General features: G+C 59.6%; 2 protein-coding genes across 3 annotated transcripts; both read left to right on the top strand.

The window, feature by feature from the left end:
• Nucleotides 1-290: 290 nt before the first annotated feature.
• Nucleotides 291-5,538, top strand: GSDMA (gasdermin A). 2 transcript variants are annotated; one of them, XM_071577302.1, is made up of 10 exons: nucleotides 291-348; nucleotides 1,398-1,663; nucleotides 1,829-2,039; nucleotides 2,281-2,446; nucleotides 2,531-2,624; nucleotides 3,021-3,074; nucleotides 3,260-3,453; nucleotides 3,643-3,793; nucleotides 4,452-4,525; nucleotides 4,663-5,538. In XM_071577302.1, exons 2-10 carry the CDS (start codon nucleotides 1,447-1,449, stop codon nucleotides 4,897-4,899), a joined length of 1,398 nt encoding a protein of 465 aa, XP_071433403.1. In that variant the 5' UTR covers nucleotides 291-348; nucleotides 1,398-1,446; the 3' UTR covers nucleotides 4,900-5,538. The 2 variants fall into 2 exon arrangements, with proteins under 2 accessions (XP_071433403.1, XP_071433404.1); XM_071577303.1 differs by having other exon boundaries at nucleotides 331-348; nucleotides 1,441-1,663.
• Nucleotides 5,539-6,304: 766 nt separating this feature from the next.
• On the top strand, nucleotides 6,305-12,086 carry PSMD3 (proteasome 26S subunit, non-ATPase 3). Its single transcript, XM_071577260.1, has 12 exons — nucleotides 6,305-6,529; nucleotides 7,616-7,806; nucleotides 8,533-8,670; nucleotides 8,817-8,953; nucleotides 9,033-9,223; nucleotides 9,399-9,502; nucleotides 10,486-10,600; nucleotides 10,812-10,931; nucleotides 11,002-11,105; nucleotides 11,266-11,421; nucleotides 11,522-11,572; nucleotides 11,655-12,086. The coding sequence occupies exons 1-12, from the start codon at nucleotides 6,361-6,363 to the stop codon at nucleotides 11,730-11,732; spliced, it is 1,554 nt and encodes a 517-aa protein (XP_071433361.1). The 5' UTR covers nucleotides 6,305-6,360; the 3' UTR covers nucleotides 11,733-12,086.
• The last annotated feature ends 264 nt before the right edge of the window (nucleotides 12,087-12,350 follow it).

The raw sequence follows: 12,350 nt of genomic DNA, 5'->3' as shown, positions 1-12,350 counted from the left end.
CACCCCCACAAAATCCTACACTGCAGTGGTCAGAAAGCACCACACCCCAAACATGCTCACACCCCAGACCCCGCGTAACACTTGTAGGCCCTGTAGTTTGAGTTCCTCTAAGTCCCTGCAACAGATACCATCAGTCTATCTCTGCCCAATCACTAAAGCTTTCCGGAGAAAGAGTTTAGCAATGGTCATTCTGTGAAAGCGGAATATTGATGAAGAGGACTGGAAATCGCCCACATCTGAGCGTGACTCCAGACGAACCGGAGCGAACAGCCAGGGATCCTCCGGCACGGAGCGGCTCGAGCGGTGCTGCTGCCCCAGCTGGTGCTTCAGGGAGCCCTTGTTAGCAAGGTAAGGGCAGACAGTTCACTCTTGGGCTCTGCGCTGGTTCCACCTTCCTCTGCCAACTCACAGCTCCCTCATTTCGCAAACACCTCCGCCCTCTCACCAGAGGGGCAGCCAGAGGACTTCTCCCCGGTCCTGCTGCTCCCCAGGGCCCACGTCACCTCAGCAGCCCCCAGTCTGCTCCACATGCCCCCCACTCACAGAGGCATTCACACCACAGATAGGCAAGTGCTTTATTCCAGAGCTTCAGAAGTTGTCTGTTAAGTGCTTTTTTTCAGCTTTTATCTTGTCTTGAAGACTCCCAAGGCAATGAGTCCTGCGAGTGCTGCTAAAACTGGGAACACAAGACTATTTGTCTTTGCAATGGATTTAACCTGAGAGACGGTGGGGTTAGATGGGATATTGGGAAGGAATTCCTCCCTGGGAGGGTGGGCAGGCCCTGCACAGTCTGCCCAGAGCAGCTGTGGCTGCTCCATCCCTGGAAGTGTCCAAGGACAGGTTGGACTGGGCTTGGAGCAGCCTGGGCTATCGAAGGTGTCCCTGCCCATGGCAGGGCATGGGACTGGATGTCCCTTTCAACCCAAACCAGTCTGGCATCCCTTGCATTTTCCTTCCCCCCAGTTCACCAGAAAAGAAACTGAAACCTTTAGGCACAACGAGCTGTCAGGAAGCAAACAGGGATTTGTTCCTGACACTCAGACAGCTCTCCCCTGCACAGCACCAGGCCGTGCCCAGGGGCCAGAGCTGGGCTGATTGTTTTATGTTTTGGGGGGAGAACTTCCCCCAAAATCAGCACCCACTGGGCCTGTGACCTGTGCTCTGTCTGTGCCTTGACTGGGGTTCGTCAGCAAAGGGGGAGAGTCCAAAGAACTCACAGCTCCTGTGCCTCCCTCTCCAAACACTTGCCAGAACAATCCTCTGAAAGTTGTGTGTCCCCAGATAGTGTGGTGGGCTTTGGGTCATTATTTCCCAAAATTCTTAATAATTGAAGTAACATTTTTTACACTGTCCTGCCCTTACTTCAAGTCATTTGCCTTAACTTGCTCTTTCCTAAGGCACAAATCCACTTGGCTTTGCTTCAAAACTTCATCCACACAGGGCAGAATGTTTAAAAAATTCACCAAATTCATTGTAAGTCAAGCGGATCCCAGCAATACTTTGATCCCTGTTGAGAGCATTGCAGACCACAAGGACTTCAGCCTCTTCTGTCTTCTCAAAGAAAGAAAACCAGAAGCCACGTTCCACACAACTCCCTACTACCAGCAGACAGGGTTCAGCCTGGACGATGTGCTGCTGTGTGAAGAAGATGGTGAAAGCACAGGTAAAGCCCAAATTTATCAATCTGAAGTTCACAAATCCCATAAATAATGTTTTGGGGTCATTTGTGGCTCTCGACTCCTCCACGTTCCAGCTTTCCTGTGTGTGAAATCCTTACAGTGCTGAGGCTGGGTAATCCTGCTTAGGCACATGCATGCCATCATTTCAGAGTCCCCCCTTGCCATGGAAGATGGTGAATGTTCCAGCCAATTCACTCTCACAGTATGCAACTCTGACCAAGTTGATGGGAAGTTCAGCATTTCTGTTGCCCCTGCAAGTGTAGGGATGGAAGGAGGTGCCTCCTCGTCCAAGGAGTTTTCCATCACCCTGCAGAAGAAGGTCAGACCACTGAAATCCCTGCAGGCTCTGAGCAGGAAAAGGTAAGGCATGACAAAGGCAGCCCACACCTTCCAACCCCATCCAACCCATGCCAGGTCACACAGTGGCTTTGCAACAGCCAAACCCAAGCATAAGAACTCAGAGAATGAATTCCCCCTACCCAGGCCAGGCTGGATGGGTCCCCTCTGAGCCTCCTCTTTCCAGGTGGAGCCCCCCCAGCTCTCTCTGCTGCTCCTCACACAACTTGTGCTGTCGTTCATTCCCACCCTTTTCTTCTCTTAGAAAAATAGACATGGATGACTCCTTCATCCAACATGTCCAGAATGCAGCCCTCAAGTTATATGTAGTTTATGAAACGCTGGAAGCCATGGAGGAGACTGTCTACAAGGAATCCAGCAGGGCAAGCGGGGGCTGCATGGCCAAGATTTTCGCCTTCCTCAACGGAAAGGTTTGTTTTTCTCCAGGCTCAGGTGTCAATCCTGCCCCAACACCTGCACCAGGTGCTCTAACACACATTGTTTTCCTCAACCAGGCCATCACAGACAGCAGAAAATGCATAGTCATACCCAAGGGCTGCACTCTGGCCTTCAGGGCCATCCAGCTGAACATCAACAATGGAGAATGGAGTAAGTAACCCAGAAATCACCAACTCCTCCACTTGGGAATCAGTGCAGAAGGGGAAGAACATTTTCTCAAGGATCACTCAGCCCCACAACCGCCCTCAGCTCCTTTGCAAGGAGATGGAGGCAGTGGGAGGCACACAAACCACCTGGGGAACGTTGTACAACCCAGGGAAGGCCAAAGGGCTGAGTAAGGAAAGGCAGGAAGGACACTGGAACCCTCAGCTCGGCATTTGTGGAGCTGCAGAGCCCCTGGTGACAAATGGCACACACAGCAGAGTTTGGTCTGGTCCTTTTCTGCTTTGTACTCAGCAGAAAAGAGCCAGGGAAGAAACAGGGTGGGTGACCTTCAGGGGAATGCTGGGGTAAAGCACCATAAATGTCCTTTTTTCCCTCTTGCAGAAGTGAATTTTGCTCAACGTCTGCCTGCCAGAACTGCATTATTTTCAGGTCAAGGTAAGCAAAGTATTTGTCTGCTTCCATTTCCCCAATTTTTACCTGCCTTGGCTAAGATGGAATCTCCCAGGATAAAACAAACCACCAAGAGGGGCATGTCCGCATCTTCCCCAGGGCATGACAACTGCCCAAATTCCATCTTGCTTCTGAAATACTCATGTCAGTGTTTCAAACTCACACTTCAGGGCTGCTACTGAGCTCCTCAACTCGTGTGGAAATTCTCCATGTCCCACAAAGAAACCTTGAAATAGTGGAAGAAGAAGTTAAACGATACTGTGCCATTTTCTCTGAGTTGTCTTCTGACCTGCGGGTCTTGTTCCTAAACACCATCACAGCTGTGATGGGAGACAGGGACCTCTTGCAAGAGCTCAGCCAGAAGGTGAGTAAAGCTTCTCTTACTGCCACCATTTATGAACACAGAGACATCCATGATCACACCTCCTGCCCCACAAGGCACCTGTGCCACAACAGTCCATCCAAAATTCCCTCCCTCACCACATCCATCTGCTCTGGACCAGCAGCAGCCTCGGCCCTCAAATCCTGACCTTTCTCTTCCTTATCCTCCCAGATGGACAACTTTCTTGAGGAAAATGGCAATTACAAGCTGAAAACAGAAAGCACAGCCTTACAAGACCTGTTGAGCACCTTAGAGAATTCTGAAGCAAAACGTCGTGTTCAGCTGGCAGGAGGAATAAACTACACCCTGGATGCTTTGGCTGGTGAGGCTTTGGGTCTTTAGTAGGGGAGTCAAGGCAGGGCGGACTCCCAGTCTGGTCCATCCCCTCCTGCTCCTCTTCCTCCACAAGTGCAATTTGCATCCCATGGAGAGGAGAGCAGAGAACCCCCTTGATGCCCCTCCAGGGCTCCCCACTCCCTCCCTGTGCAGTCACAGCTTCCTCCTCAGGGGCTGCTCCCATCTCTGCTCTGGGAGCAGGGACAGCACCCAGGGAACAACTGGAGCTGTGCCAGGGAGGGTGAGGGGGGATCTCAGGACAAGCTCCTTCCCCCACAGGCTGGTGGGCACTGACCAGGCTCCCCAGGGCAGTGGGCACGGCCCCCAGGCTGCCAGAGCTGCAGGACTGTTTGGACAATGGGCCAGGGACAGGGTGGCAATGTTGGGATGTCTGGGCAGGGCAAGGACCTGGACTCAGTGATCCTTGGGGGTCCCTCCAAACTCAGGAGATTCCATGATTCTGTGAGTAACACCCACATCACTCTCAGAGCACAAACTGTTTGCATTAAAAGACCTCTTGACCAAAGAGGCATTTCCCACAAGAAGTGATCCCCCTTCTCATCCTGCTCAGCATTCCCATCCTACCAGTTGTCTCCAACACCTCGGTGCAAAGCTTTTGATGCAAACCTGCTTTAATTCTGCAGAGCTACTGGACGATCAGCTGCTGCTGCTGCTGGAATCCTTGCAAAGGAAGATTGTGTCCCAGCAGCTGAAACTGGTGAGAACACACAGCACACTTGGCTTCTTTGAAGGGGCAATGGGGAGTCTTTTAATTAAAGCAGCACCTGAGTGATGATGTCACAATTCAGCAATTTGTTAAAACACTGATTGGCTTTTTCTGTTGTTGCTGTAAAGGTTGGAAACCTCCTGGAACACGAGCTGGAGAAGGGGAATGAGCCTTTCAGTGTGGATGCCAGCCTGCTCTCCTTCTCAGGGCAGGAGGAACAGAACATAACCATGGCCCTGGTGGGGCTGAGCGGGGTGAAGCTGCAGGGAGACGGCTCAGCTGTGCCCATGGAACAGCCCTTCGAGGCCGTGGCTGCCCTGTACGTGGCCCTGCACGTGCTCAGCCTCCTCAGTGCCTCTGAGTAGGGGGCACTTGGCCCTGCCCAGGGAACCCCTCCCCAGCCTGCGGGGCAATCTCTGCCCACCAGCCCCTTCTCTCTGCCACTTTCATCCCTCTTAACGCTCAGGGCGGCTTTCGCTGGGAAACGCAAATTTAAGGCAGGAAAACTCCTCGTGGATGCTCAAGGCTGGATATCAAAGCAGATTGTTCTGTCTGTCCCTCCATGAATGCAGAGGCTCAGCGGGAAAATCCAAGAGCCCAACTAACCCCAGGCCTGCCAGCCATGCTCCATGTACTCCTGCTTCCCTAAAAATGCTGCTGCTGCTTCTGCAATCAGTGAGTGGGAACGGGAAGGGCAAAGGGAATGCAAGGGAAAAAGAAGGGAAATGCAAAGGGAAAGGAAGGGAAAAGCCAAGGAAAAGGGGAAGCAAATGCAAAGGAAACAAAAGCCAAAGGAAAATGCCCGCAGTGACCCACTTTCCCTGGTCCCCGCTGTGGATCTGGGAGCTGCAGGTGGCACAGAAGTGGGAGGATCCCATGGGCTTCACCGACCCTCCCTGGTCCCAGCGCTGCCATTGCTCCCTCTTACACAGGGCAGCACTTCAGATCCCCTAGAAATACTCCCCTTATCCCTTTATAAATAAAGAGGGGTTTCTTGTTGACCAACCTGGTGTTCTTGCAGGCAGTTTCTCACTTCACACGTGTTTTCAGTTCCACAGCACGACCAACAACCTGGGGAGTGAAAAATAAGAGCACTTAGTCCTGGGGGCAGGTGGGGTGGCGGTCGGGGGTCCCTCATGCGGGGGGAGTCGGGGATGCCTTCAGTGAGCCCAGGCCCCCTCCAGGGCCCACCGGACCCCTCATGGAATCCCCGGTCCCTGCCCCATCCTAGACCCTCATAGGACCCCCACGTAACCCCCTCCCGGTCTCGATCCGGGTGCCGTTCCCGGTCTCGGTCCCGGCCCCTCACGGGCTCCCTCACGGCCCTCGCGCTTCGCCTCAGGGAGAACGCGCTCGCGCCCCGAACGGCGGGAACGCCCGAACGCTCTACGGAAATATCCGAGTGATGGCGGAAATACCCGAGCAGGAGCGGCGGGAAGAGCCGAGCGATGGCGGAAATACCCGAGCAGGAGCGGCGGGAACAGCCGAGCGATGACGGAAATACCCGAGCAGGAGCGGCGGGAACAGCCGAGCGATGACGGAAATACCCGAGCAGGAGCGGCGGGAACAGCCGAACGATAACGGAAACATCCGAGCCGGACTGGAGTGAAGTGCCGAGTGATGGCGGAAAGTCCCGAAGAATGGCGGAAACTGCCGAGTGACGTTGGCTGGCCGAGGAATGACGGAAAGTGCCGAGCGGCGCATGGAGTACCGAGCGATGGCGGAAATTGCCGAGCAGTGGCGGAAAGAGCCGATCGGCGGCGCTCGTTGGCGCTGGCTCGGCGCTCGGCGCGCCCGCCTGGCGGCCCGTTGTGCACTGTCACGCCATGAAGCAGGACGGGCCGCGCCGCCGCGGCGACAAGGCCAAGGCACCCCCCGAGGGACCCCCGCCCGCGCCCCCCGACGTCGAGATGCACGAGGAGGCGGCCCCGGCGGCCCCCGAGGTGGGCGCAGAGCGGCAGCCGCAGCGGGAGCTGGACGCCATCACGTTGGAGGGTGAGGAGGGGGTCGCTACATGGGGGTCTTGAGAGGGAGGTTGGGGGGTCCTGAGGGGGAGGTTGGGGGGTCGTGGAGGTGGGAGGGGGCTGGGACAGCTCGAGGGGACCGCGGGGAAGGGCCTGGGAGAGGGGGTGTTGGAGGAAGGGGGTTGTGGGGGCTACAGGAGGGGTTGGGGGAGGTTCAGTGCTGGGGTGGCTGAGGGGAAATGGGAGGTGGGCTCGGGGGGTTGCCAGTGTGGGGAAGGGGATTTGGGGGGTCCTGAAGGAAGGGGAGGTGGGTTTGGAGGAGGCCCTTTTGGGGAGGGGGAGTTGAGGGGCACCAGGTGGGAAAGGGAGGTGGGTTGGGGGGAGTCACTGTGAGGAAAGGGAGAGGGAGGTGTGTTCTTTGGGGGGTCACTCTGTAGGGGGGCTTGGGGGTCTCTGTGGAGGAAAGGGAGAGGGAGGTGTGTTTTGGGGGCATCCCTGGAGGGCTGTGAGGGGCAGGGGGGCTGCTGCCCTGCCGTGGTGGGACCGCACGGGGGTGCAGAGGGAGGCTGGAGCCCTTGGGGAGGAGGGGGAGGCTGTGCAAGGGTCTCTGCAGCCCTTGGTGGGGAGGGGGAGGCTGTACAAGGGTCTCTGGAGCCCTTGGGGAGAAGGAGGAGGCTGTGCAAGGGTCTCTGGAGCCCTTGGGGAGAAGGAGGAGGCTGTGCAAGGGTCTCTGGAGCCCTTGGTGGGGAGGGGGAGGCTGTGCAAGGGTCTCTGGAGCCCTTGGGGAGAAGGAGGAGGCTGTGCAAGGGTCTCTGGAGCCCTTGGTGGGGAGGGGGAGGCTGTGCAAGGGTCTCTGGAGCCCTTGAGGAGAAGGAGGAGGCTGTGCAAGGGTCTGTGGAGCCCTTGGTGGGGAGGGGGAGGCTGTGCAAGGGTCTGTGGAGCCCTTGGTGGGGAGGGGGAGGCTGTGCAAGGGTCTCCCCAGCCCCCTGCCCCGAGCAGGGACAGGTCAGACACCAAGGCCGCGGGCAGAGGGCCCCCCCCAGGGCAGCAGGGCGGGGGTCCCAGCCCTGGGGCGCCCCTGGCAGAGGATGGGGGTGAGTGAGGGTGCCCCCCGCAGACATCAAGGAGCACGTGAAGCAGCTGGAGAAGGCGGTGTCGGGGAAGGAGCCGCGCTACGTCCTGCGCGCCCTGCGCGCTCTGCCCTCCACCTCCCGCCGCCTCAACCCCAACGTGCTGCACAAGGCCATCCACGGCTTCTTCACCGCCAACTGCACCCTCAGGGACTTCCTGCTGGGATTCCTGGAGGAGGTAGGGACACAGGGACAGAGGTGGGCACACCTGCCCCCAGCCCTGCCCAGCTCTGGGGAGACCCCCCTGCAGTGCTGCCCCCAGCTCGGGATCCCAGCTGGGAAGGATGTGGAGCTGCTGGAGTGAGGATGGAGCAGCTCTGCTCCGAGGAAAGGCTGAGAGAGTTGGGATAATTCAGCCTGAAGAAGATGACTTAACTGTGACCTCCCAGTACCTGAAGGAACTACAAGAAAGATGAAGAGAGACTATTTACAAGGGCCTGGAGTGACAGGACAAGGGGCAGCAGCTTCAAAGTGACAGAGGGCAGCATTAGATGGGATATTGGGATGGAATTGTTCCCTGTGAGGGTGGGCAGGCCCTGGCACAGGTTGCCCAGAAAAGCTGTGGCTGCCCCATCCCTGGAAGTGTCCAAGGCCAGGCTGGACAGGGCTTGGAGCAACCTGGGCTGGTGGGAGGTGTCCCTGCCCATGACAGGGGTGGGATGGGATGGGCTTTAATGTCCCTTCCATCTCGAAGTAGTCTGGGATTCAATGATTCTTTACCTCTCCGAGGAGCCTCCAGGGCAGGGCAGGGGGGCCTGGGGGCACTGGGGACACACAGCCCAGAGTGAGTGGGGACAGGGTGCTCAGCCCTGGGCAGGGATGGCACTGTCACGAGGACAGCCTGTGCTGGCTCCTGTCACAGCCTGGGCAGGAACAGTGACCCAGCACATCTGTGTCCCCTCAGTCCATGGACACGGAGGCTGAGCTGCAGTTCCGCCCACGGACGGGCAAAGCAGCCTCAGCCCCTCTCCTGCCAGAGGTGGAGACTTACCTGCAGCTGCTGCTCGTCATCTACCTGATGAACAGCAAGAGGTACCCCGAGGTGAGACCCCTGAGCTGCTCCCACTGTCCTCCTGCTCCCCAGGAGCCACAGGGACCGCCTGGCTGTGCCCCACACTGTCCCCTCGCCCCACAGCCTGGGGGTCTCTGCCCCCACTGGGATCTCTGACCTCCCTTCCCATCCTGCAGGCTCAGAAAGTGTCCGATGACCTGATGCAGAAGATCAGCTCCCAGAACCGCCGCGCCCTCGACCTGGTGGTGGCCAAGTGTTACTATTACCACTCCCGGATCTACGAGTTCCTGAACAAGCTCGACGTGGTCCGGAGGTGGGATGGGCCCTGCTGGGGGACTGTCCCCGAGCTCGGTGCCCCCGCCATGTCCCTGACCCCCTGTGCCACCCCACAGCTTCCTGCACGCCCGTCTGCGCACGGCCACACTGCGCCACGACGCCGACGGCCAGGCCACGCTGCTCAACCTGCTCCTGAGGAATTACCTCCACTACAACCTCTACGACCAGGCCGAGAAGCTCGTCTCCAAGTCCGTGTTCCCCGAGCAGGCCAACAACAACGAGTGGGCTCGGTACCTGTACTACACAGGTGAGCGTGGCCCACGCAGGGGACCCGCCCTCGCGTCAGCTCCCTGCAGCCCGGGCTGCCCTTCCCGGGGCACCCCTTTGGGCAGCTGCAGGGGGGGCTTCAGGCAGGGTTTGGAGCCCTGTGTGCGAGGGTCAGGGTGGATTCACGGGGGGCTCTCCCGGCCCGTGTGGCGCAGGGCGGATCAAGGCCATCCAGCTGGAGTACTCGGAGGCGCGGCGCACCATGACCAACGCCCTGCGCAAGGCCCCGCAGCACACGGCCGTCGGCTTCAAGCAGACGGTGAGGGGGCCTGGGCAGGGACCCCCTGGGCTGGGCTTGGGTCTGAGAACCCCCCCTGGGTTGGGGTCAGGTCTGGGAACCCCCCGTGGGTTGGGGTCGGGTCTGAGAACCCCCCTGGGCTGGGCTTGGGTCTGAGAACCCCCCCTTGGGTTGGGGTCGGGTCTGAGAACCCCCCTAGGCTGGGGTCAGGGCTGAGAAACCCCCCCTGGGCTGGGCTTGGGTCTGAGAACCCCCCTGGGCTGGGCTTGGGTCTGAGAACCCCTCTGGGCTGGGCTTGGGTCTGAGAACCCCCCGTGGGTTGGGGTCGGGTCTGAGAACCCCCCTGGGCTGGGGCCGGGTCTGAGAACCCCCCTGGGCTGGGGCCGGGTCTGAGAACCCCCCTGGGCTGGGGTCGGGTCTGAGAAGCCCCCCCTGGGCTGGGCTTGGGTCTGAGACCCCCCCCTGGGCTGGGGTCGGGTCTGAGAACCCCCCTAGGCTGGGGTTGGGGATGAGAAAGCCCCATGGGCTGGGGTTGGGGATGAGAAAGCCCCCTGGGCTGAGGTTGGGTCTGAGAAACCCCCCCTTGGGCTGGGGTTGGGGCTGAGAACCCCCCTGGGCTGGGGTTGGGGCTGAGAACCCCCCTGGGCTGGGGTTGGGGCTGAGAACCCCCCTGGGCTGGGGTTGGGGCTGAGAACCCCCCTGGGCTGGGATTGGGGCTGAGAACCCCCTCTCGGTGCAGGTTGGGTTTGGGACCCCTTGGAGTTGGGGTTGGGTCTGGAACCCTTCAGGTTGGGGCCTCTTGGCATCAGGTTTGGGACCCCCCAGGAGGTTGGGTCCTGCAGGGATGGTGGGTGCAGGACCTTCCAGGTTTGGGACTTCCCAGGGACAGATCTGGGACCTCCCGGGCCCCCATAGGGATGGGATTGGGTTCAGGACTTCTGGGTTTGGGCCCTGCAGGGACTGGGATGTTTTTGGGACTCACTCAGGGTCTTGCTCTACCCCAGGTGCACAAGCTGCTCATCGTGGTGGAGCTGCTGCTCGGGGAGATCCCGGACAGGCTCCAGTTCCGGCAGCCCTCGCTCAAGCGCTCGCTCATGCCCTACTTCCTGCTGACCCAGGGTATGGCCACCTGCTCCTCCCTGTCCCACAGAACCTTGGCAGGCCCTGGGTGGGAAGGGGCCCGAGGGGAGTGCTCTTCTCTTCTCTCCCCTTGATGGGACTCAGATGCAGGTGCCACTTGGGAAGAAGGAGAAGAAGGAGGAAGGGAGTCAGCCCTGCCTTGCTTTCCCCAGCCTCTCTGCCTCACCCTTTCCCACCTTTTTCCCTCCAGCCGTCAGGACGGGGAACCTGGCCAAGTTCAACCAAGTCCTTGACCAGTTTGGGGACAAGTTCCAGACGGATGGCACCTACACCCTCATCATTCGGCTGAGGCACAACGTCATCAAGACAGGTGTGGGGGTGTTTGGGGCCGCCCCGGGGCGGGGCCGTGCTCCGGGAGCTGCATCCCGCTGTCCCCGCAGGCGTCCGCATGATCAGCCTCTCCTACTCCCGCATCTCCCTGGCTGACATCGCCCAGAAGCTGCAGCTGGACAGCCCCGAGGACGCCGAGTTCATCGTCGCCAAGGTACCGGCACGGGGGTCCTGTCCCTGGGGGTCCCACAGCCCCCCAGCTCTGCCCTGTGCCCCCCACACTCCCCCCTGCACTGGGCTGGGGTTGAGGCCTCTGCAGGGAGCCCTGGGGATGTGTCCCAAGCCCTGGGGCCACCCCGTGCCCCACCCCACAGGCCATCCGGGACGGCGTGATCGAGGCCAGCATCAACCACGAGAAGGGCTACGTGCAGTCCAAGGAGATGATCGACATCTACTCCACACGGGAGCCCCAGCTGGCCTTCCACCAGCGCATCTCCTTCTGCCTCGACATCCACAACATGTCTGTGAAGGTGAGCACAGCCTGGCCCCGTCCCCATGTCCCCAGGGGCAGTGGGGCACAGCCCCAGCCTGGCTCAGCTCAGAGCTCCTCCTGCTTCTCCCTCTCTCCAGGCCATGAGGTTCCCACCCAAATCGTACAACAAGGACTTGGAATCTGCAGAGGTGAGATCCCACAGTCCCTGTGGCCACGGGAGGGACGTGGCTCCTGTCCCCACCTGCCACCACCCCCTGCCTTGCCTTGCAGGAGCGCCGGGAGCGTGAGCAGCAGGACCTGGAGTTTGCCAAGGAGATGGCAGAGGATGATGACGACGGTTTCCCGTGACCCTGTGCCCTGGATTTTGTATTTGTCCCTTGGGCAGATGGTGGCTGAGCAGGGCCCGCCCTTTTATAAATCCCTGCATGTCTGTACTGTGGGAGGGGACACGGGGGGTTCCCTGGGCTGCAGCCCCCGACCCCCCCCACCCACAGCGGGACCCCCTCCCCAGTAAACACCCTTGGAAGGATCCCTGGGGTGGTGTGGGAGCCGATGCCAGGGGGCTGCAGGGCTGGAGTGGGCAGGGGGCAGGAGCAGGGGCTCCGCCAGGGCCCCCCCAGCTCCTGTGACAACAACAGGGGCAAACTTTGTTAAGCTTCAATTACAACTTTTAAAATAAAAGATGGAAAAACACCAGCATGAGCAGCTCCTGCCATGGGTTTGTTGGGATGGGCAGGTTCCCAGGTTGGACCACGTGAAGAGGAAGGGTGGCCAGGAGGCAGAAACAGCAGGGCAAGTGTCCGGGACAGTCCCCTGGGCTGGGCTGGGCAGCTCAGACCATGTGGGGGGTTGTGCTGCCCCAGCTCCACCCTCCGCCCCCCAACACCCACAGAGTTTCGGGTCGAAACCACTTCCTTCCTTGGAAAGCTGACGGGGGCTTTGGGCCACACCACGTGCTGATTCAAC

Source organism: Pithys albifrons, chromosome 25 (genome assembly GCF_047495875.1).
Source record: "Pithys albifrons albifrons isolate INPA30051 chromosome 25, PitAlb_v1, whole genome shotgun sequence".
Lineage (NCBI taxonomy): Eukaryota > Metazoa > Chordata > Aves > Passeriformes > Thamnophilidae > Pithys > Pithys albifrons.
The sequence above is the reverse complement of the archived record's forward strand: the minus strand, read 5'-3'. Positions and strand labels throughout refer to the sequence as shown.

Excerpts from the sequence above, each read along its gene's own strand:
- GSDMA (XM_071577302.1), top strand. The coding sequence starts at position 1,447 with ATGTTTAAAAAATTCACCAAATTCATTGTAAGTCAAGCGGATCCCAGC. Across the intron at positions 2,040-2,280 it reads CAGGCTCTGAGCAGGAAAAG|AAAAATAGACATGGATGACT; the intron begins GTAAGGCATGAC and ends TTCTTCTCTTAG. Across the intron at positions 4,526-4,662 it reads TGTCCCAGCAGCTGAAACTG|GTTGGAAACCTCCTGGAACA; the intron begins GTGAGAACACAC and ends GTTGCTGTAAAG.
- PSMD3 (XM_071577260.1), top strand. The coding sequence starts at position 6,361 with ATGAAGCAGGACGGGCCGCGCCGCCGCGGCGACAAGGCCAAGGCACCC. Across the intron at positions 7,807-8,532 it reads TGCTGGGATTCCTGGAGGAG|TCCATGGACACGGAGGCTGA; the intron begins GTAGGGACACAG and ends GTGTCCCCTCAG. Across the intron at positions 9,503-10,485 it reads CCGTCGGCTTCAAGCAGACG|GTGCACAAGCTGCTCATCGT; the intron begins GTGAGGGGGCCT and ends GCTCTACCCCAG.